Here is a 24,046-nt window from a genome sequence, read left to right on the forward strand (position 1 = left end):
GGTGACTCACGGCACAAGCACGGAGCCTTCTCCTCCCAAACCAAGCCAAGCCGGCCCCGTCCCGGCCTCGCCGAGCCCCCACCCCAGAGCGGGCAGCAGGTGGATGGCGGCTCCGGGGCCACCTGTGCCACCCTCGGTGCCACGACACCTCCGGGCACCCCAAACCCGAGGCAGCCAAATAAATCCTGACACAACCCAGGCGCGCAGAAACTCCAGTTCCGGCTCTGATTCCTGCTGTGTTTCCCCCCAGATTTTTGGGGCAGTCGCAGCTTTGGAGGCTGCGGTTGGTGCACCCCAATTTTCCCCCTGCAGCAGAATCACCTGGCTGAGGTTCCCGGGGCTGGGAAAAGCTTTTGGCAGATGAGAGGAATTTCCTGGAGGCTTTGAGCCCGGACCGGGTCAGTCGGGGCCATGGCAGGAGGGAAGATCCTGGAGGAAAATCATCAGAGGTGGAGCTGGGCACGGAGTGTCCGCCCACAATGCCCGGAGGAAGGAAAAACAGAGCTGGGAGAGAAAATCCCAGTGCCAGGAATCCCTTGGGAAACTGTTCTGGGGTCCCACCTTCCAACCTCCCCCAAAACTCTTTTTCATTTAAAGCTTCAGCATCCACATGGCCCATGCTGGGATTTATCCCTGATTTTGTCCTGAAATTCAGGTCTCAGGTACCAAAGGGAGCCTTGGGATGCAGGTGGGGAAAAGAGCAGCAAGGACAGACAGAAACAGGGAGGGAGGGAGGGGTGTTTGAGGCTGTTCTTTTTTAAATGAAAGCCAAGAATTAGTAGCAAAATGGAGTCACACAGTAAATAATATAAATAATAACCCCCAAATCCCCAAAGAACTGGATGGAGAAGGGGATGAGGAGCAGCCCCAGGAGGGGACTGGGGATGAAGGAGCCTCAGGTGCATCAGCTGAAGGTTTTTATTGTCAATGAGTCTGTGGTGCCACAACGAGGCCACAGGTACAGCCCAAGTGCAACGCTCTGGCCCTGTTCACCAGGAGGCCAAATATCACCAATTAATCTGGAATTAATTAAAAAAAAAAAAAAAAAAAAGGAGTTTTTTTGTGAATAAACCACTGCAGAATTAATTCAGGTCACTCGGTGTCGCGTTAGTGAGACCCAAAGCTGCCCCGGCCTCCTCTGCCGAGGGTGAATCTCATTTAATAAAATCAAATCAAATCTCATGAACGGGTTTTACACACGCTGAAAGACAAAGTTTTCCTCCACCAGGATCAATTGGAATTCCAACCACACCAGTTAAGTGCACTTAGTTTGACCTTGGGGTCACACCACAGTCTCCCCTCCTGGGGGCAGGTTTGGTGCTTCTCCTGCAGTTTTGGGGTTTTCCCTCCAGCACTGCTGCTTCTCCTACAGGTTTTTTGCCCTCTCCCCATCCCCACCCAATCCAGCCTCCACTGGCATGGAGCTCCCCAAAAAGGAGAGAAATTCCCCCAAAACCTGAGTGCTGAAGCATCACCTCCCCCTGCCCTCCTGTGCCATCCCTGCTCCAGAGGACATTCCCAACACCAAAACAAAGCTGCTGCTCCAATCCGGGGAAAAATAAACATCAGAACGTGGAATTTAAACCAAGAGCCCGTAAATAGTGAAGGGTTCGGGTTGGGTTTTAACCAAAACAGCTTCAAATTTGGGGTGAACCAAATAGGGGCAGAGCTTGTGCTGTTTAACCAGCACTGCACGGCCCTGCCTGGGGTTGAAGTCCATTGGAATTCCTGCATTTTGAGGGAGAAATGTGGAATTTGTTCCCAGGTAAGAGGAGCCAGCTGGAGTGGGTGTCACACCCTCCCCTTCCCACAGCCTCAGCCACGCTCGGGGATTTTATAAAACCAGGGAAAACAACTCAGCACTGGAATCAAACCATCCCTGGGCTGTCTGAAATTTGGATTTGAAAATCCCCAGACAAGGAGCTTTGCTGGCTGGACTCAGAGTGTTGGGATCCCACCAGGAAAGGCCCAATTTGGGGGCATTTAGTTGTAGGAAAGGCCTTAACTCTGGGCTTTTAGGTCTAAATGAACATTTTTAGGGCCAAGGGTAAGGCGTGGGGTGATGCCCCGAGCTCACTTCCAGCTCCTCTTCCTCATCCCCTCTCCAGGCAATGGCCATGGGCAGGAAGGGGTTGCATAGTTTGATTCCTTCTGGAAAATCAACCCAAAAATAGAAAGGAGGGAATGTTGTAAAGCTCTGGCTGAAGGATACAACTCCTGTTTTATTTCCACGTGGTAGGAAATGCTGCACCTCGCTCCGTGCAGGACCAGGTTTGGGAGCTGCAGTTACCAAAGAAACCCCAAGGAATTCTGTGCAAACATCGCAGTGCTAAAGTGAATCCCACCCTGGGAGCCAGGGGGCCGGGATGGGGTCAGGAACAACACGTGGGAGGAGGATTTTACCTTCTTGTTCTGCTTTTTTTAGCCCTGTTATCAAAAAATATGGATTAATTCCGCAGCCTAAAGGTCAGTTGGTGGCTCAGCACAACGGAGCCGAGTTAATCAGGATCAGAGGTAGTACAGAGTAGCTGTGCTCAAGTAGGAGTTACATGGGGCTGGGGGTGCTCTGGGACCCCTTTCCAGTGGCTTTTCCTGGGGGATTTGCCCCAGGCTCACTGGGAATTCCTGGCAGGATCTCCTGTGGGCTGGGGGCTCTGCACAGGAAGAGAAACCTCCAATCCCTTGAGCTCTGGGAGTCCCCCCCTGCCTCAGGAAGAGTTTAAAAAGAACATTTTAAAACCAGAGTTCAGCTCATGGGGAGGAGAGGAGGGGACAGAGCCCTGAGCCTGTCCTGGTGCTCAGAATCATCCAGGACTGGGTGGGGGGCGTCCAAGCCACCTCACCTCATCAAAGTCCAACTCCAACACGGTGTCGCTCAGTACCAGCAAGAAGAAATACAGAATAAAACCAGTGTTAAAAAACTCCATTAAAAGGTTTTGTGACTCTCAAAATGGGGCATTTCTGCTCCGTCCCAGGTGGTCAGGAAGTGGGAAGGACCTGGGGGGAGCTGCTCCCCCTGCCCACTCCCAAAGCTTTGGTCTGGTTTATTGAGTTTTTGAGGAAATTCTCCCCCCTCACCCTGTGCTCCGAGCCGAGCAGCCCCCCTGGGAATCCTTCTCCTCCCCTGCAGGGGCTCCAGGAAATCAGGGGCTGCTTTTGCCCCTTCTCTCCCTCCTGCACCCATCAATGCCACCAGCCCATCCCAGCAGGCCCAACGCCGCTCCCACCTCCTGCAGAGCGCGAGAGGAGCGTGGCTGGGTGTAAGAAACCAAACTGGGTCTCTGTTATTGCATCCCCCACGAGCCAGGGGTCCGGCGTGCACAGGGGCAGCTCAGAACCTGTGCACCAGCGCCTCCCTCTCCCTGCGCCGCAGCTCCTCCTTGTAACAGCACGAGCAGAAATTCCCGGTCTCCGGGTGTCCGTAGAAGCTGCAGTTGGGCTGTTTGCACTTGGTCTGCTGGATGTTGTAGAGGCCTTGGCTTCTCATTTTCTCCGCCGTTCCTCCCTGGTCCTGCTCCAGGAGCTCCCGGCAGCCGTTGCTGTGCGGGGGCAGGAGGCAGCCGGAGCCCTCGCGCTCCGCGGGGAACGGAGCCTGGCTCTCCGTGTCCGTGGGGGAGAAGCGGCCCGGGTGGGCGGGCCCGGGCGGGCAGGGGCCCAGCCGGCCCTGGTGGTGCCGGGGCAGGGTGGCATAGGGGGGGAGGCTCCCGCAGGGCCCCCCCGCCAGCTGCCGCCGGCCCTCGGGACACGCGGGTGGGTGCAGCCCCTCGGCGCTGCCCATAGAGGGCCTGGGGAAGGTGAAAACGCCGGAGTAGCCAGCTGGAAAAGCAGCGAGTTTAGCACCCACGGCCGGCTCCAGGGGCTGGGGGGGGTAGCTGGGGGGCGGCTGGCAGAACACGGGGCCCGGCATCGCCTCCTCGCTCCGCTGGGCACCCACCTCCCCTTCCGGCCTCTTGGCCGGGGCGGCGCCGCCCAGCGCCTTCTTCTCGGCCTCCTTCTGCCTCTGCTCTGCCAGGAACCGCTCCTCGGCGTCCAGGAGGTACCTCTGGATCATCTCCTCCTGGAACTGGTGCCGGGTGCTGGTTTTGAGGTGGCTGGCGAAGATGAACTTGCGCTCGCCCTGCATGGCGGCGCGCAGGATGCTCAGGCTCAGCCGAACGTCGCTGCTGTACTTGGAGGGATCCGAGGGCTTCTCCGGGGCTGCTCTACCTGCACCAGGCTTCTCTGCAGGAGCCGAATCTCCAGGGGAACACTCCTCCTTGCTGTCCTTCCGTGCCTTCAGGGATCCTTTCTTCTTCTTCTCCAGGGTGTCTCCCTGCCCGTTGCTCACGCCGCCCTTGACGCCTTTGCTGTGCATCAGGCCCCCCATGTTCTTTTTTAGTTTGCTGCCCAGAGTCTTCCCGAAGCTTCCCAGCTTGTTGGCTACCGAGTCTGCTCGTTTTTTATCCTTCTCCTTCTCCTTTTCCCTCTCTTTCTTTGGTTTCTCCCTGTCCTTGGCCGCCCTGGTGCCCCCGTTGCTGGCGGAGCTGCTGCACACCGACTCCTTGTCCGACTCGCCCGACTCCGCTGCCGAGCGAGCGTCATCGCCCGCCGAGGCCGTGGGGGACTCTGGCTGAGCCAGGGGCGCCTGGGGAGGGAGGAGAGACAAAAATCAGAGTCTAGAAACCCCTCAGGTAAAGATTTCCAGGTGGAAGGTGAAGCAAAGGAGGTGGTGTGGCTTGGAACGCTGAGAAAGGCGTGTCATCACTGCATCCTGCACATCCCTAAATGTCCCCGTGGCACCTAACCAGCCTGAGATAGTCCAGGATCTTATGATTCTATTCTGTGATTCTCTGATACCTCCACTTGCAAATCCAGGGAGATTTCAGGTGCAAATCCAGGGAGGAGGAGGGTGAGATCGTCCCAGTCTCGAGGTGGCCATAAACCAACAGCTCCCATTTGTTTGGAGCTTGGGACGTCCCTGAGGGGCTTCTGGGTCATGTAAAGGCTGAAAATGGACACGGAAAGTTCTGGGGAAAGGTGCCCCCATGCAAAACTGAGTCACTTCCTGCTCTCTGGCAGAATCAGCCACAGCTCCTGTGGGCACAGAGCCCCCAGGTAAAGCCCACAACAGCTTTCCTGCGGAGAGGAGGGGCTGAATAATTCATAGGTAAAGAAGATCCCCCTGGTCCCTTTACCTGCATGTCACAAGGCAACGTGATCCATCTGACATTCATGTAGCTGTGCAGCAGGTGCAGTTTGGCTTCCAGTGACAGGGTCACGCTGGCATTGGAGGGGGGCAAAGCCACAGGTCAGAGCCATTTCCCACCTGGAAACATCTCCCCCCATATCTACATTGTTCCCTGTGTTGTGTATTTAAATGGGTTTTTTCCAAGGGTACAAAAGGGATAATTGTGAAGTTTTCCTTTCAATGAAAACCCAAAGGGAGAAATCAAATTCCTCAGTCTTGGAATCAAAACGTTTCTGCCTCAGCCATAGGCAGCCATAGGTTGTGTATTTAAATGGGTCTTTTCCAAGGGTACAAAAGGGATAATTGTGAAGTTTTCCTTTCAATGAAAACCCAAAGGGAGAAATCAAATTCCTCAGTCTTGGAATCAAAACGTTTCTGCCTCAGCCATAGGAAGTGCTGGGACTAAACCATGGTGAGATCTGCCCAAAGCCTCACCCAGACCAGGCATGGTGTGGTGGCCACCACCCTCCCCATTCCAGGGACCCATAACACAAGGATTTGATGGCAAATGGAAAAATTTGTGCACATTTTTTATGCTGCTATCACAGGAGATCCTTGAGCTACCCCCAGCCCAGAGCTCCAGGACCTGGAGCATCATCACTGAGATGTGGGAACAAAGGTTGTGAGATGTCACAGCCCCACCCAAATCACATCAAAACGAAGGAAAAGCTGAACAGTGCCATTCCCTGGGCACAGCTTTCACCCAGCACAAGAAAACCCAGCTGGTTTTCCATCTGTGACCTCTCTGCTCTGCAGATCACCAACCTGGCCAGCTTGACATTGTCACTGTCATCCTTCCCCCACTGCCACTCCTTGCCCGGGTCCACGGCGAAGTGCACGGGGAGCAGTTTGTGCTCAGAGTCCGTCAGGGGGATCACAGCTGCCAGAAACGGGACAGAAATGTCACAGAAATGTCACAGAAACGTCACACTGACAGCCCAGGAGGACAAATATTGCACACCTGGAGCCGGCCCTGAGCACAGCACCCACCAGGAGCATTTCTGTCACCTCTGATGGCAAATCCCAGTGCTGGGATCATGGAATTCTGAGCACCTGAACCTCACAGGGAAGAGTTTCTCCACCATTCCCCATCCAACCCTGCCCTGTGTCAGTGGGAATCCACTCCCCTTGTCCCAAGTCCCCCTCCAGCTCCTGGAGCCCCTTTGGGCACTGCAAGAGCTCCAAGGTCAGGTCATTGTTGGTTTTCTGGGCTGACATTGATGGGTCCTGGTCAGCTCTTCCTCCCCAGCACTCCCAAATCTTCCTCCTCCTCAGTTTCTCACCTGAATCCCATCACTCACCTTGATCTTTTGTGTTTTCCTTCTGCTCCATGGAGACCAGGGCAGAAAAATGAGCTTGGTCATAAGCCAGGACCAGAGGGGACCGGTGGCATTTGTTGGCTGGGACTTCCAGGGGCAGATAAATCCCTCCAAAGGGAATTGGGGCAAATGCTGGCAACAATTGAGAGTGGTTAGTTGTGATCACAGGTTCAAGAGTTCAGAGTTGTTTGTGCTGCAGCTGCTCCAGAATGAGCCCTTTGCCTCAATGGAGGGCTCACCTGCAATTATCTCTCATCTCAGGGTTATTAAACAAAACCACAGCCCAAAATAGATGTTTATTTTACATCAGGAGGATTTCAAATGTAGAATGAACTGGTATTTTCTATAAAAAGCCTTCCTCTTCACTCCCCCACAAGACAAACTTTGCCTGCAGAAGGATGGAAATTGATAAACCTTCCCTGACAGGGAACTGAAGGTGATGGTGGAAAATCCAACACTCAGGGAATGGAGGAAAATCCACCACCAGGGAATGGAATTTCTCATCCCCAGATGTGTGTGTAGAGGTAAAAAAAAAGAAAAAAATCCTCGTGTGATGCTCTTATAGCAGCAGAAATTGGGTTGGGAGCCAAATTTGACCTGGCCCCTCACCTGCTGCAGGTGAATTTTCCCCCCTGCGCCATTCCCAACTCCAAATGCAGCTTTGAGAGCAGAAAGGCTCCAGAAAGGGTGGAAAGGAAAAGTGGAGAGCTCAGAGAGGCTTTGGGAAGAGAGGAAGGTCTCACCTTCACCACCTGAGTCCCTCAGCATCGTGTCTGCCACCACCACAATGGGTCTCTTCAGCACGTGGGCCAGCACAAAGACGTGGAACTCCTCCAGGCTCTCATACACTGGCTCCTCTGAGCTCTCCACCCTGGGCAAAGGAGAAGCTGGATGTCATCCCTTGGGTAGTTTGGATATTCAAACATTTGCCCAAAATGTCCTGCTCCAAAACAAGGGTTTGTGCCCAAGGAATGCCCAGCTGCTGCCTGGCATGGCTGGGAGTCCCTTATCTAAAGATAAGGACAGTTGAGGTTGTCCTTGAAACAGAAGGGAGATGGCAAAAAGTCTCAGCTCTGAGTTATTCTGATTTCAGAGTGAGAAGCAGAAGGAAACAAAAGGAAACAAAAGAAGCACAAAGAAGGACAAGGAAAAATACAAGGAAGCAGAAGGGAGCAGAAGGAAGCAGAAGGGAGCAGAAGGAAGCAGAAGGAAACAAACAAAAGGAAGCAAAAGGAAAACACAAGGAAACAAACACAAGGAAACACAAGGAAACAAGGAAGCACAAGGAAAACACAAAGAAACACAAGGAAAATATTTATTCCCTGCCCAATCCATATCCTACCCCACAGAAGAAGCCCCAAAATCCTTTCCTGGGACGCTCCATGTGCCTGGTGCTGCCTCAGGATCTTTGTCCTTCCCCTGAAACCCAACCAGCCCAACCCAGAGCTGCTGCCCTGCCCTGGGGCACCCTGAGAGCTGTGCCCTGAGGGGATTTACTCCCTGTTGTAGGTGTAATTCACTCCCTGTTGTACCCTGGGTGTAATTCACTCCCTGTTGTAGGTGTCATTCACTCCCTGTTGTACCCTGGGTGTAATTCCCTCCCTGTTGTACCCTGGGTGTAATTCCCTCCCTGTTGTACCCTGGGTGTAATTCACTCCCTGCTGTACCCTGGGTGTAATTCCCTCCCTGTTGTACCCTGCCCGTACCCGCCGCAGCCGCCGCCGTTGGTGCCGTAGTGCACGCGGGGCTCGCTCGACGCCAGCTTGATCAGCTCATTCCACTCCTTCTGCCACTCCTCCTCTGTGTAAACCAGGCCAGACTGAAAAAGGGCAAAAAGAACCCAAAATCATCCAGGTAAAGCTCTCCCAGTTACTCCAGAGTGGGTTTGTACCCACAGCACACCTTTCCTCTATGGGTTATACAAAAATAATCAACACATTCTGCACCATGGCCTCAAAAGTGCTTCCCAATATTCATCCAAATTTCCCCTCTCCATTTAAATCCATTCCCCTTGTGCTGTCACTTGTCCCATGTAGGAATGTGCTCTCTGGTGATGGAGTGACAAAACTATCTTTTTTTGTCTCTTTAAAAAGGAAAAAATGCAGAAGTTTCTCTCTTCAATTAGGGAAAAAGACTCATAAGACTTGGGGGACTCAAGGATGGCTAATTAGACAGAGGCAAAAAAGTCTTGCCTAAGCAATTCACTAGAAAAAGAAGTGAACAGAAAAATTAATTGATTTTGTGAGGTGTTTTACCAGGAGCAGGAACCTCTTGCATTTGGCTTGATTTTTTTCTCTGTAAAGAGTTTTGTTATTTTGCCTTTTATTAAAACTTGTTATTTTGCCTTTTAATAAAACTTTTCTGTTTCCACCACTACCACAGAAGCCATCCTGTTAATTTCATGCCTTCTAAAGTATCTGAGCTATCTTGGTGTGATATAAATCTCCAGAAGTTTATAAGACCTGGCTCAAGGAGATCAATATATGAATCTCAAAGCCCTTTAATTTTGCTGCAGCTCTGAGTGCAGGACACCCCTCAGCACAGCCCAGCCCAAAATTCCAGACTGGCACCTCCCAGAGGCACAGGAAGTTTTCCCAGGATGGCAAAAAGGGCCCAAACCATCGCCCAGCTCCCACCTCCTTGTTCTGCTGGGTCTGCTGCCAGCGCCAGCGGCGCCTCAGCGCCTCCCGCTCCGCTCCCTTGTCCATCAGGGTGTGCAGGGACTTCCTCAGCATCAGATCCCGGTCGTGGAAGCCCCACATTCCTGCAGGGAGAAGGAGCAGGAGGGTCAGGAGGAGCTGCTGTGACTCCCCGAGCCACTGCAGGGAAGGGGCTGCTCCATCGTCCCACGTTTCCTTCGGGGAAACTGGCACAAATCAGAATTACACACAAACAACAGCCAGGATTTCCACCCAGAGCGTTTCTCCTCTATTTGCTTTTCACTCACACCTTTTATTTCCCTCCTCACAGCCCACTCCTTCCTTTATTTCCTTTGCAGTAGTTATTGTATCAGAGGGGGAGAAGGATTTGAGAAGCAGCTGCAGCCCCTTCCCTTGAACCACAGCCAGGAGCAGCAGCATCCAGAATGGCTCCTGCCCCCAAAGGAGCACGGTGGGCTCTTCCCCAGGGATTTGGGGGCTGTGTTCTTGTGGATAAACCCAAATCTTACCCAGGGAGGCAGCGTGGAGCAAACAATTCCCATCTCCAGTGGTGGCCAGGGGCAGCAGGCGCTGGCAGCTCGGATCCACCGTCACCCACCAGTTGAGACGTCCTGGGGACAAGTAGGAGAGTGAGAAACCATGGGATGGGACTGGGGGGCTCTGGGGGCACTGCAGGATGTGGTTTCAGCCCTTCTGGAACAAAAAACAGCTGAACAAGCAGTTTAGAGAGCGTGGAAGGAGCATCTGGGCAGGTGGGAAGGTTCAGACCCAGGACTGGGTGGGGAAGAGTCAGGACAAAGCAGCAAAAAGAGGAGATTGGAGCTGCAAAACTCCCTGAGGATGCCAGGAAAAGACTGGGCTGGATTTGGGGCAGAATCACACACAAACAGGAGCCAGGAATTCCACCCAGAGCAGCTCTCCTCTATCTGTTTTCCCCCACACCCCTTATTTCCCTCCCCACAGGCTGAAAATGCCTCCAGGAGCATCAAGCACAAACAATTTCTCCAGGGAAAATCAGCCTTTTGCTGCTTGCTGGAACCAAACCCCTCCAGTTTCAAGTCTCTCATGGCCACATTTCCCTGCTCACTGGTTTTTAGGCAGAACATTCCAGGATTTCTGCTGATCCCAGCAGCTTTCCTGCTGCAAATGCAAACTGACAGCGCTTCAGACTGGGAGTTTCGGGTCACTGTGGTGATTCAAGTCAAGAGCAGCTAAAAATAGAAGGTTGGAAGAAATGCCCAGTGTGGCTGAAGATTCAGCCCTTCCCAAGGGAGTGAGGCTGGGCTGGATCAGGACTTTGAACCCCCTGAGTCTGAGTCTGTGTCTTGCCCTGCCCTCAACACCCCTCCTTGGCTGCCATATTTTCCAGGGCTTTTTGGATCCTGTGCAACAGGCAGGTTTTTGGCTGGATGAAGCTGTTTAAGCTTCCAAGTTGTATTTCAATTGCTCCTACAGGAAACCAGCCCTTTTCCTTTCATTTTCAGAGCCTCTCCTCCTTCTGGAGCACGATCCCTGCTGGGGATCCCAGTGCAGAGCCATGGGATGGCTGGGAATGCTCTGTACAACCCCAGGGAGAGGAACTAAAGGCAGAAAACAGAGGTCAAAGCATCCCCAACCACCAGAAATGCTCTGTGCACGTGTGCCTGGTGCTCGGGAGGCTGTGCAAGCCCCAGGCTGAGGGGACACACCTTGCAGAGGCATTTCTGTGCCCAAGTGTTTGCCTGACTGCGGTTACGCAAGAGAAATCGGCTCCAAAGGAACCCCACGCCCAAGGCAGGCTCCTGCCAGGGTCTGGCTCCTCCTGGAAAGGCCAAGAGGCTGCCCAGGAGTGTTGAAAACAAATTTCAGAGCCCAGGAGATTCCTCTGGCTGCCCTGGAGGAGTCCAGAGCCTGGGAAGGGGCTCAGAGACCTTGGCACAGAGTGAAAAACACCAAAAGCACCTGAGCCTTTGGTTTTAACCATGGGAAAACAATTACCAGCTTTGTGTGAGCCACAAGAGTCTGAGTAGAACGTTAGGGGATTTATCACAGGGTGAAAATGTAGAATTTTGGGGTTTTAGAATGGGGGTTCAGGAGGCAGGATGGAGGGATTTGGGTGGAAATTCCTCTGATTTCCTTGAAGGACTCAAGACCCTGGCAGGGAGCTCAAAGACCTTGGCACAGAGTCAAAAACACCTTTGCCTTCCATTTTAACCCACAGAGAAAATTACCAACTTCGTGTGAAGATTTACAAGCCACAAGAGTTTAAGTAAAATGATAGTTAGTTTGTCAAAAAGTGGAAAAATAGAATTTTGGGGTTTTTAGAATGGGGGTTCAGGAGGCAGAATGGAGGAATTTGGATGTGCCTTGTCCTTCCTCTTTCTTCTTCTTGTCCTCCATCTTCTGGGTGATGGTGGCACTTTTGGATTGGTTTAGAGTAGAAGTTCACTGTCTAACAGAGGTGATAGGTATTGGAAAATTTATTAGTTGGATAGATAATTGGAAAATTATTGTAAATCAAATTCAGGTAGTTTTTAGTATAATAAGATAACACCACCCAAAGGCAGTCAGTGTGCTGGACAGATCTCAGCAGGGCAGAAAAAGAATGAAATAAAATGAAAATAAACAACTTTGAGAAGCTCAGCTGAGAGATCCTGACTCCTTCTTTGATTACAGGGCTGGGAAAAAGAGATTTTTCAACGCCTTGGGGTCATTTCAACCGTAGAGACTCCAAGAGCTGCCCAGAATGTTGAAAACAACACATTTCTGTGTGTGTGTGGTTCTTAACCAGCCCTGAGAGCTCTGCAGGGAAACCAAGTGGATTTAGGAGCCTGAGGGATCTTTTCAGAATGGTCATGGCAGCAACAGATTTTCTGCACAGAGGAAAAGTCCATTGGCACCCAGAGGATCCCCCAGCACCATGAGCCTGTTTTACCCCACAGGGTGTTTGGGGAAATCCCATTTTATTTTCCACCAGGAGCCACCTGAACAGGTGACAGCAATGGGAGGAACTGATGGCCCCACCCAGCCTGGAAGGAGGATTGCTTCATCCAAACCAGAAATGAGGATTTGCCTCATCCAAACCATAAATGGCTTCCCCAAGGCTACCAGGAATGCACAGGGAGTGTCCCAGGGACTGCTCCAAGGGATCAGCATCTTTCAGTTCTTTGTGATTTTTATCCCCAAACATCCCCAGGTGAGGCACCACGGACTGACTGCTCCTCCCTGTGTGACACAAACAAACCCAGCTGCAAATCCCCAGCTCAGAGCAAAGCCTGAGTCCTGATCCACAGGGGTTTGTGTCAAACCAAGGCTCCACTCAGGGCAGAGACCTTTCCAAACCACTCCAAGCACATCCAGAGCATTCCCAGAGGATCTCATTGAAGTTTTCAGCCACTTTGGGAGTGCTCACTCTGCCACAATGGTGTAACAGGAGCTCTGAATTCATGGGGAAAAGGATATGAACATTTATTGGGCTGTAAAATGCATTTCCTAAATCTCCTAAGGATGGTGTGTGCTAAATTAATATTGGGAGTCCCTGCAGATCACAGCACCATGCTCAAAACCCTACTTGGAATATTTCATAGCTGCACTACAGCCCTTTGTTACAGAAAAAACCACTCATTTATAACAACCCACAGACACTCAAATCTCCAAAGACATTTTCTAAAACTCAGAATTCACAAATTCCTCCCCATTAACAGCATCCCAGCACACCTGGCAGTGCCCCCAGCCCACAGACGAAGCACGCAGCAAGCCCCAGCCCCAGATTTGATTTGTGCAGGGACAGAGGAAGCCAAGCCTGCTCTGCTGGGGTGAGATCTGGGGTTGATCTGCAGCAGCAGCTCTGCTGTCACCTCCCAGCACCACCCTGTAATGGGATCGCTGGGATCAGGTGCTCATTCCCAAAACATGAGAATATTTCTTACAGCAACTCCCGAGCAGCACAGGGAGAAGTTGTGCCCTCAGAGTGTCTGTTATCCCCAAGGATAATGTGTTTTCTGCTATGTGCAGCAGCACAGAAACAGCAGGAGTGGAAATGGAAACCCTCCTGAGATCCCTCACAGGAACCTTCCTGGTGCCAGGGATGGCATTTTCCCTGCCAGCACAAATGTCCCCTCATTCCCTCATTTACAGACCCCTGGATGTCCCCTCATTCACAGACCCCTGGATGTCCCTCATTCCCTCATTTACAGACCCCTGGCAGCTCTCCAGGAACCTGGAACCAAAGCAGGAGGTTCCTCCCCTGCAGGCACTGGAGCAGCAGCGCTGACATCTAGAATTTATTAGGGAGAAATTCCCTTTTCCTGTCTCTCCACAGGACTGGCAGATGGAGCATGGGGTGGGACAATGCCAGTTTTGGGGGTTTTGGGGCGTTTTCCCTCTCAGCACAGTGATAACAGCCCTGAGTTGTTTACACTCAGTTCCCATGGGTGAAGGGAAGCAGCTCCTACTCAACCCTTGCACCAGGTCATAAAAATGATGAATAATTCCCTGCTGGATGTGCATCCATGGGATATCCCAGTGTCACTGTCACATTTTCTGGAAAACCCCCTTGCCCAGGATTTCTTCTCCTGAGAAGCCTCAGAGAAAAAGGAAACCAGCATTATCTCATTTGCTTCTCCTGTGTTTTGCTGCTTTGGAACGTGGCTGGAGATTTGTTTATCCAACAGGTGAATTGTTTTGAGTTAATGACCAATCACAATCCAGCTGTGTCAGACTCTGGAGAGAATCAGGAGTTTTCATCATCATCATTATTTCATCATCATCATCATCATCATTATCTTGTTAAGCCTTCTGTCAGTATCCTTTCTCTAGTCTTTAGTATAGTTTCAATATGGCATGATATGATATGATACTATATGATGTAATATGATATAATGTAATATGATATAATGTAATATAATTAATGTAATGTAACATAATATAAATTAAATTAAATTATAATATATGGTGTAATGTAATGTATTATGATATAATATTATATATAAAATATGACATAATGTAATATAATATATTATATGATATAGATAAGAGATAATATAATATAATATAATATATAATGTAATATAACATAATATAATGTAATATGCAATATAATGTAATAAAATGTAATGTAATATATATGATATGATATGATATTATATAATATAATTATAATATAATATCATATCATATCATATAACGTAATTTGCTGGAAACAAATCCCTCCAGTTTCAAGTATATTACGTAATATAACGTAATATAATGTAATATGCAATATAATGTAATATAATGTAATATAATGTAATGTAATATATATGATATGATATTATATATGATATAATATAATAAAATTATAATATAATAAAATTATAATATAATATAATATAATATAATATAATATAATATAATATAATATAATATAATATAATATAATATAATATAATATAATATAATATAATATAATATAATATAATATAATATAATATAATATAATATAATATATATAATATAATAATAAATTAGCCTTCTAAGAACACAGAGTCAGATTCATCATTTCCTCCTGCCATGGGGGACCCAGAAAACACGCCAGGGTGGTGCCCAGACAATGCCCCACCCCAGGGCGCCCCCGTGGGTGGCACTGCCCCTGTCCCCAGCACTCACCAGCCTGCTCCAGCGCCACCAGCATGGACTGCTCGATGAGATCCCTCTCGATGAAGCTGCGGAACTCCTCGGAGTAGACGGTGAGGTCGGGCAGCTGGAAGGTGCAGACGGGCATCTCCAGCGGGTGCTCGCTGCTGCTGCCGTTGCTGGAGACGTGCGAGCGGGCCAGGGACACGATGGTGGAGCTGGCGTGGGAGATGCCCCGGGACAGGCGCTTCTCTGGGGGAGAGCAGGGGGAACAACAGCAAAGTGGGGCAGGGGCCTGTGACAAAACCAGCCTTTGTCCCTTTAAAAAGGAAAGAAACCCCCAAGTTTCTCTCCTTGATTAGGTGAAAAAGGCACCTCATAGGCCTGGAGGACTTCACCTCCAAGCCATTAGTTTCTTTGTTCACTTCTTTTTCTAGTAAATTGCCACTTTTGTGAGGTGTTTTACCAGGAGCCTGGAGAAGAGGAGGCTCAGAGGTGCCCTTATTGCTCTCTACACCTTCCTGAAGGGAGGCTGTAGACAGGTGGGTGTCAGTCTCTTCCACCAGTTTTCCCCATTTTCCCCATTTTTACCCATTCCAGGGTAGCACTGACAGAACCAGAGGACACAGCCTCAAGCTACCTCAGGGAAGCTACAGGTTGGATATTAGGAAAAAATTTTTTCACCAAAAGAATGATAAAGTACTGGAATGCTCTTCCCAGGGAGGTGTAGAACCACCATCTCTGGATGTGTTTAAAAAGACTGGTTCTACAGTCTGGTTAAGGTCTTAGGGCAGAGGATGGATGATGATCTTAGAGGTCTCTCCCACCCTCATCACCCTGTGATTCTGTGCTCTGACAGGACACTGCCCAGCCCAGGACACCCCTCCAGGACACTGACCTTGCACCAGGTCATCCTGGCGCTGCAGGGGGGGCCTCCCTGGCCGTGCCAGCTCCCTCTCGGGGGGCCGGCAGCCCCGGCCCTCGTTGAAGGGGTGCGGGAGGTTCCCGGCGTGCACCTGCCGCAGCTGCTCGAAGTCGCTCAGCGCCGCGCTCAGGTCCCAGTTCTTGCCTGCACGGGGACGTGGAGACTCAGTTTTTCCTGTTTTCCCCATTCCAGGTGTGGAAGCTGAGGAATTTTCCCCATTTTCCCCCATTTTTCCTGGAATTATCCCCATTCCCCCCATTCCAGATGAAGCAGCACCACTCACCCTCACCCACCACAGAAACTGAGACATTCCCTAAACATCTTTGCTGGAAACCATTCCAGCCCCCATCTCCCTCCCCTTTTCCCTCCCACCCTGGGCATTCCCATGATGATTCCCAGTTTTCCATACCTTCAAGGAGGTCTCTGGCCAGCCCTGGCTCTGCCCCCGTTGAGCGAACAAAGTCGGACAGGACGATGTCCATAGCCAAGGCCAGAGGGGTCGGCGGCACCCGATCGGCTCCTGGGCATCAACCTGGGCATGGAGGGCACCAAGAGCACCCCTGGACTGCACAGCCCCAGCTGGGAATCAGCTGAGGGCTCAGTGAACCCTCCCCCAAAAATTCAATGTGCTCCAGGTTCACTCCTGGGCAGCACAATGTTCATCTGGCTATAAGCAGCAACAGAAAAATTGGGAAAATTCATGAGCTAAACCAGTCTCATCTCAAAGGTGGTGGAGCTTTTCTTTCCAAATTAGATAATAAATATAATTTATTATATATACATATAATACATATAATAATATGTAATACATAATATGTAATATGTAATATAATATATATAATATGTAATACGTAATATATAATATATAATGCATTATATATAATATACAATGCATTATATAATACATAAAACATTATATATAATATATAAAATACATATTATATATAATATATAATACATTATACATTATATAGATAATATAATGTATTGTTATTGTATGCTATATAACTTATTATATAATATATTATATATATATTTATCATTTATTATATATTCATATAATAAATGAATTTTCGGGAGCAATCAGAAAGCAGAGAGTTTCTCTTGTGCATTTACAGGAGTAAATCCCTGCCCCATCCCACTCCAAGCACCCCAGATGTGAGGCAGGGAAAAGGAAATTCAGGATAAAATGCTAGAATTAGGAGATTCTAAGGAAAATATATTTTAAAAAGCCCCTTTCAGACAAAAATCCAAACTGAACAATCCCAATTGCTCTGGCAGACAAAATCAATGTCCAGACAGAGCTCCTTTCCACCCCAGAGCTCCTCTGACTCCTGAACCCTTCCCAGAGGGGACCAGAACCTCAGATTTATTGTGTAATTTTGGTTTATTCAATTGGTTTATTTGATTTATTCTGTAAATCTGGATTTTGTTGGGTTCTGAAGGAGTGTGCTCCTGCCATGCCTCCAAATCCTGATTTTCTGCATTCCTGGGGCAGAGAGGGAGAGGAAGAGCAGCCCCATCCGTGGGAGTCCCCATGGGCAAAGTGGAATTTGCTGTTGTTAAAAGGCTGGGATAAAAACTCTGCCATCAAGGAACAGGAAAGAATGGGAATAAAATTTATGCTGAGCTGAAAATCTGGAAGGGGAAAATCTGGGAAGGCTGGGAGAGGGAGGTGCTGGGGTATAAGGTGGGAGAGGAAATTTCAGGATTGTGTGGAATACAAACAAACCTGGTTGTTTTCCTGGTGCCTGAGAAATAAAATCTCTTTTTCAGGATTATCCCTACAGACATGCAAACCTTCCCCTGGTACCTTAAAATATTTTTTTCCAAGATTATCCTTAAAGGTGGGTGAAATTCCCTAAGAGCACAACTCCCCACAAGCACCCAAGACTTTACCCTGGAATTTCTTGCTGGAGAAACACCTTTCCCACAATGGAGTTGTTAAATTCCTTCTCCCAGAAGCGATGCCAAAGCCCAGCACATTCCTGGAGCAGGATTTGGCAGCAATTCCTGCTCTCGCTCCACCAATTTAGGGAAGATCCCTAATTAGGAGCTGCACTTTTGGATCCTCTAATCCCTGGCAGGAGCAGCTCCAGGAGGAGATAACAGGAGAAGCTTCCTCCAGGTGGGTGTGGAATTCCAATGCAAATGAAAACTCAGCAGAGCTTTGGGGAGGGAACGAGCAGCACATGCCAGCCCCCTCCTGCACTGCATTCCAAACTCCCTCGTGCACAAAAATGCCAGGGAAAACACAGATGGAAAACTCTGGGTCCAGCTGGGAGGTGAAGGATTGTTGGGGATTTACTGAGGGGTTGGACAGAGAGATGTCCCCACCCCAGATTTATTTATTGATTATTTCCTTTCCCTGTGGAAGGGAAATGCTCCCTGCTCTTCCCTCCTTCCAGAACAGGTGGGAAATGAGCCCAGGGAGGAAATAACAACCCCAGAAGATTCACAAATCCATTCCCCAGCCATGGGACAGGAGCTGAGCACACCCCAAATCCCCCAGGAGGGCGTGGGGGTGATCCAAGGTGAGTGTTCCACATTCCAACCAGAAATGGGTGGAAAAAACTGTATTTAGGACTAAATTCAGTTGTTGCTGTGATCCCAACAGCTCTTTGCAGGTTTTTTAGGAAATGTTTAACAAATATCCTCACGCTTGCAGAGGGTCTGAGCACAGAAATGCTCCTGATGGGAGTGAGCAGTGATCACTGGGAGCAGGAGGAGCTGGAGCTTCATGCCAACAGAATTCCATGGTCACACACCCATGGGAACCCAGAGAAAAGCTCATTTCCCAGTGCCAGGGGATCCACCCAACGCTGACAGCAACCCTCAGCCTTCCAGCAGAGCAATCTGCCCAGTCCCACCCTCGGGGATGGGGCAAAGCTGGGCTTGGGCCTTGCTGGCAGCATGGAAATCCTTCCTGAAGGGAATTCAGACCTGTCACACCAAATGTCCATCCAAAATAAGGGGAAAGCCATAAAACCTCCTGGAGCCTCCTCTCTCTTGCTGCCTGCAGCCTCTCCCAGGGCAACTCCAACTCCATCAACTCACAGGAGCATGTGGAGCATCCTGGTCCTCCTCAAGACCCCAACACCATCAGAAAAATCAGCAAACTGAGGGAGGAATTCCAGACAAAAGGTCCAAAATCTCAATGTCTCTCAGCTCCATCCTGGTGGGAAATCAACCATGGGGAACACTGAATTTAAACAGCTCACCAGAACCGAGTGTGGAGCAGCAAAACTGGATCCATTTAAATTTCCAAACTGTAATTTCCGGGGCTTTAATTCCCTTATTTTGTTAGATCTCAACACGCTGCAGAAAGAGGAAATAATTCTCTTTGTCAGGGCCAAATCCTGACCCAAGGTCAGCCACGACCTGTGGCTCCAGTGTGTTTATAAAACACTTCCAGAAATATTCCAGGAGCAGCACAGCCCGACGTGTCTGCCCCGGATCTGGCACGTGATGCTTTGCTGAGGGCAGGAACCGAGCTGGGAGCCAGGACTGCACTGCCAGGGCTCTGCTCCTCATCCCAACCCCACAGGGACACGAGGGACACCAGACCTGACCCTCAGGGAGCTGCAGCTGAGGCAGGAGCTGCCCAAATCCGTGGGAAATTTAATCCCGTCAAACCCACATGGATGTGTTCACTCCCACCAGCAGGGAGCTGCACAACAGTGGGAATCCAGCACAAATCAAACTCCTGAACTCCAAACCCTCCAAAATCCTGAAATTTGGCAGCACTCAAGGCTAAGCAGGGGGGTCCTGAGGGGATCTGCAGGTGGGACATGGGAGCAGCTCCAATCTGAGACTGTGAGAAAAATGAGCTTCTCCATGAGCTCTGAGTGAGCATGGCCTGATGCTCCTGAAGGCTTCCTGGTGCTCCTCAAAGACGTTTCTGATGCTCCTGAAGGTTTCCTGATGCTCCTCAAGGAGATATCCTGATACACAATGAGGTTTCCTGATGCTCCTGAAGGCTTCCTGAATTTCACTCAAAGAGGTTTCTGATGCTTCTCAAAGATGTTTCTTTCCTGATGCTCCTGAAAGAGGTTTCCTGATGCTCCTCAAGGAGCTTTCCTGATGTTCATCAAGGAGCTTTCCTTTTGCTCCTGAAGGTTTCCTGATGCTTCTCAAGGAGGTTTCCTGATGCTCCTCAAGGAGGTTTCTGGCTTCCTCCCCACCCCACACCCCTGTCCTGGCCCTGCAGGTTATCTAACAGCCCCAGGATTAGCAGCACCTGTCCTGACCTGACACCTGTGCTGTGTCACTAAGCTCCAGCTGCAAGGGCTGGGTGGGACACACACCCTGCAGCTCCTGACTCCTCCAGGGTGGGAATCAACCCAGATCATCATCATCATCAACAACAAAAAAACCCCAGTTATTCCTGATAAAACTGAACATGCAGGACACCCTTGGAGTGCTGGGTGGGACACACACCGTGTCTGTCTCTTGCAGGATGGGAATCAATCCAGATCCTCCTCCTCATCATCAAAAAAAAAGTTATTCCTGATAAATAACAGGACACCCTGTTACTTATGAGATGCAGGACATCCTTGGAGCTGTGAGTGCAGAATGGAGCCAGCCTGGCAGGGAAGAGCAGGAATTTTGGGGCACACACAACACAGGCAGCTGTGGCAGTGACTGAGGAATTTTCCCCTAATTCTTCCTGGAATTATTCCCATTTTTCCCCATTCCAGGCGCTGGATGTGGCTCTGTGGCTGCACCTCATGCTTGGTAGGAACAGCCCAACAAGATTTCCCATTCTGGGAAACTTCTGACAAAGTTTTAGCACAGTCCAAAAGGAGAGCACATAATCCTCATAAATTATTGCTCCAGTAGGGAAAAGGGCTCCTAAAAAAGGGGGCTAAAAGGGCTCCTAAAGGGGGATAAAAGGGATTCTAAAGGGGGATAAAAGGGCACCTAAAGGGGGCTAAAAGGGATCCTAAAACCACCCTGGTGCTCAGGAGTTGGAGTGAAATTATGGAAATCATCCCATTTTTACAAAGCTTCAGTGCTTCAATGAACAGCTTCATCCTGTTTTTATTTCCAGAGTTCCAGCTGCTTCCCAGTGCTGCAGACACAGCTGGGCTCCTCCCAGCTCATCCTGAACCTTGGGCTGAAGAACACACCAGAACCTTCCACTTTTATCTCCAAGATAAAAGCCCAATAAATCTCCAGCAGCAGCTCCAGCAAATCCAGGCTCTGCCCCACCATCATCATCATCATCCTCCTGGTTATCAACTGCTCCCAAAATTACAGCATTCTCTAATCTCTAATGACAGCACTGACAACAAACTCAGTTCTCTCAGTGTCTGCACCAGAGAAATTCCCTTTGAGCCAAGCTCTCCCTAAACCAGGCCATGATTATTTGCAGCCTGAGCTGGGCCTGGCACACGCTGTCCTTGCCTGGATCCCAGGGGAGGCTCCAAATGTCCCCTCTGCAATCGAGGCCAGGGCAGCTCCACCACCAATTCTGCTCATTTGGTCCCCAAATGTTTCAACCCAGCGCTGCTCCTGCCAGGATAATCCATTTTCAGCCCTTTGCAGGGATGAGTTTAGGGTGGAACTCGGGACTGGGAGAGCTGAAGTGCCAATTGAGGGCCAGAGCATCTCGCAGAGACAGCAGAGCCACATCCTGGCACGGAGTAGCACAGATTCACCACCAACACCAGCAGAAAATTAAATATATTCCAGCAAAAATACTGAAGGGCAGAGTCCTGAATTTTGAAGCAGTTTGGGCACCCAGCTCCTTTTCCCATCCCCAGTTGGGATTTGGATGCTCCTGCCCACACCAGGGGCTGCCAAGGCTGAAGCAGGCACAGGGGATTCCTGGATCCACAGGTGGCCACTCCAGGAGCTCCTTTAGCACAAAACCATCTTTAAGCAGTTTTAAAATCCCATTTTCCAAAAAAAACCCCAAACAACTCAGCATGGACGTGTGCTGGGTCAGGAAGATAAAACCCAGCGGTGTCAGCGATTCACAGCGAAGAATCCCGGCTGGAAGTTTGGACTTTGCAGCTCTGTGGCTTTCAGGAACCGAGAGATTCCCGGTCCCGAGCACCAATTTCACAGCCAGGAAAGCCCCACAGCATTCCCGGTGCACCGGGACCCAACACAAGCCCCGGGAGGCTCCGTTCTCCTACCGGGAGTGAGGTTCCCGGAGCTGGGGACGGTCCGGGGCTGTGGCCGGGAATGAACCAAAGGAGAAATAAAAACCCCCGAACTCCCTCTCCTCACTCCAGGGCTGCTTCTCAGCTCCTGTTTCGCTCCACAACGGAGCCACCCCAGCCTGGACCGGGCAGCCGCGCGGAAATCCCGGTGTTCCCGGCAGAAAACAACCACCAAGAGGAGAATTATTCGGGACGGGAGCAGGAAAAGGCCGCTCCCCGAGGAGCCCCGGCGGTGAAGCCCGGGGGATCCGCACCGGCAGCGGCCCCGCAGGCCCCCGGGCTGAGCAGGGACCCGCAGCCGGCACCCGCTCCCCGCAACCCACCCCGGTACCGCGGGACAACCTCCGGGAGCGGCCCCGGGAGCCGCAGCCCGGCAGCGACCCCGGGAGCCGCCCCCGCCGCCCCCTCAGGCCGCGCCGTGACCCCGCGGGCGCCGCCGACGCCGCCCCGAGGCCCGGCCCCGCCAAAACTTTCCCGAGGCCGAGCGGGGGCCCCGCCGTTACCTCCGAGAGGCTCCATGGGTGGCCCGGAGCGGCCCGGCCCGGAGCGGCCCCGGGGCCCTCCCGCCGTCGTCGCCGCCGCCGCTGAGGCCGCTCCCGGGGCGGGGGGGGGACGGACAGAGCGGGGGGGGGAAGGCGGAACGGAACGCGCCACCCGGAACGCGCCGCCACCCCCGTTCCCGCCCGGAACGCTTTGGCGGGCGCACGCGGCCGTGCGGGCAGGGGCCAATGGCGGCGCAGGGCCGGGCCGGGCCACGCCCACCTCGGGAGCGGGGGGAGCAGAGCGCCCCCTGGCGGCGGAACGGGGGGGGGGGGGCGGCACCGGGATACCCCCGGGACCACCGGCAGGGCGCGGGACACCGGGGGGGCACCGGCACCACCGGGAGGGGCCTGGGACCACCGGGAGGGGGCTGAGACCCGCTGTGTGCGGTCTGAGAGCCTCGGGAGGAGCCCGGGACCCCTGTGAGGGGCCTGAGACCCCCATGAGGGGTTTGAGATCCCCGGGAGGGGGCTGGGACCGCCATGAGGGGTCTGAGTCCCCTGTGAGGAACCTGAGACCCCCGTGAGGAGCCTGAGACCCTCGTGAGGGGCCCGTGACCCCGTGTTTGCAGCCTGAGACTCCCTGTACAGAGTCTGAGACGCTGCTGAGGGCTTGAAACCCCTGTATGGAGTCAGTCTCACCTTGATGGAGCCTGAGACCCCATGTAAGGGTTCAGTAAGGGCCTGAGACCGTGAGGGGTGTCCCCTTCTGTGGGGTCAGTAGCCCCAGAGCGAGGCCCTGGAGGGTGAGGGGTCAGCACCCGCTCCCTGAGCCTGATTGCCACCGGGGATCCTTTCCTTAGTACGGAAAGATTCCTGTTCCTTGCTCATGGCATGGGAACAGTGTGGAGTGGGGCAGCAGCCCCAGATGGCCCCACATTCCCTGGGACGTTCCTTGTGACATTCCCTGTGACATTCTCTGTGACATTCCCTGTGCTGAGGGCCTGAAATTCCCTGTGGCATTCCCTGTGATATTCCCCATGGCATTCCCTGGGACATTCCCTGGGACATTCCTTGTGACATTTCCTATTCCAAGGGCCCCACATTCCCTTTGCCATTCCCTATGACATTCCCCATGCCAAGAGCCCCACAATCCCTGTGCCATTCCCTGTGCCATCCCCTGTGCCATTCCCTGTGCCATTCCCTGTGACAATTCCTGTGCCATTCCCTGTGCCATCCCCTGTGCCATTCCCTGTCCCTATGGCATTCCCTGTGCCATTCCCCAGGTGGGCCAGGCCCTGTTCTGCAGCAGTGGCCAGCGGGGGCTGCAGGGGCTGGTGACAAACAGGCCACGTCATGCCCCCAGCTCAGCTGATCCTGATTCTGAATCCATTCTTTGTGTCCTGCCAGGAACCTGCCCTTGTTTGTGTCCTGCACAAAGGGATTGTTTGTGTGGCTGGGCAGGGAAATGTCCAGCACAGAAAGGACAGGCCCGGGGTTTGTCCCTGCTGGCTGCACAGTTTGTCCTCACAGCGGGTCCTGCCTCATGTCTCTGGTGGCCAGCAAGGGGCTGGAGGGGTCCCTGTGCTCCAGAGTGATCCCTGTGCTCTGGAATGTTCCTGTGCTCCGGAGTGATCCTTGTCCTCCACAGTGATCCCAGTGCTCTGGAAT

General features: G+C 51.5%; 1 protein-coding gene across 1 annotated transcript; it reads right to left on the minus strand.

Moving 5' to 3' along the window:
* Nucleotides 1–1,102: 1,102 nt before the first annotated feature.
* Nucleotides 1,103–22,472, minus strand: OTUD7B (OTU deubiquitinase 7B). The gene is made up of 12 exons (XM_058042756.1): nucleotides 22,400–22,472; nucleotides 16,133–16,255; nucleotides 15,697–15,867; nucleotides 14,832–15,050; nucleotides 9,716–9,817; nucleotides 9,183–9,310; nucleotides 8,253–8,365; nucleotides 7,290–7,417; nucleotides 6,529–6,678; nucleotides 5,993–6,107; nucleotides 5,175–5,259; nucleotides 1,103–4,624 (listed from the first exon to the last, which is right to left on the minus strand). The coding sequence occupies exons 2-12, from the start codon at nucleotides 16,203–16,205 to the stop codon at nucleotides 3,332–3,334; spliced, it is 2,577 nt and encodes an 858-aa protein (XP_057898739.1). The 5' UTR covers nucleotides 16,206–16,255; nucleotides 22,400–22,472; the 3' UTR covers nucleotides 1,103–3,331.
* Nucleotides 22,473–24,046: the final 1,574 nt, after the last annotated feature.

Source organism: Melospiza georgiana, chromosome 33, assembly GCF_028018845.1.
Source record: "Melospiza georgiana isolate bMelGeo1 chromosome 33, bMelGeo1.pri, whole genome shotgun sequence".
Classification (NCBI taxonomy): domain Eukaryota; kingdom Metazoa; phylum Chordata; class Aves; order Passeriformes; family Passerellidae; genus Melospiza; species Melospiza georgiana.

Excerpts from the sequence above, each read along its gene's own strand:
- OTUD7B (XM_058042756.1), bottom strand. The coding sequence starts at position 16,205 with ATGGACATCGTCCTGTCCGACTTTGTTCGCTCAACGGGGGCAGAGCCA. Across the intron at positions 15,868-16,132 it reads GGCCAGAGACCTCCTTGAAG|GCAAGAACTGGGACCTGAGC; the intron begins GTATGGAAAACT and ends GTCCCCGTGCAG. Across the intron at positions 9,311-9,715 it reads GCTCCACGCTGCCTCCCTGG|GAATGTGGGGCTTCCACGAC; the intron begins GTAAGATTTGGG and ends TTCTCCCTGCAG.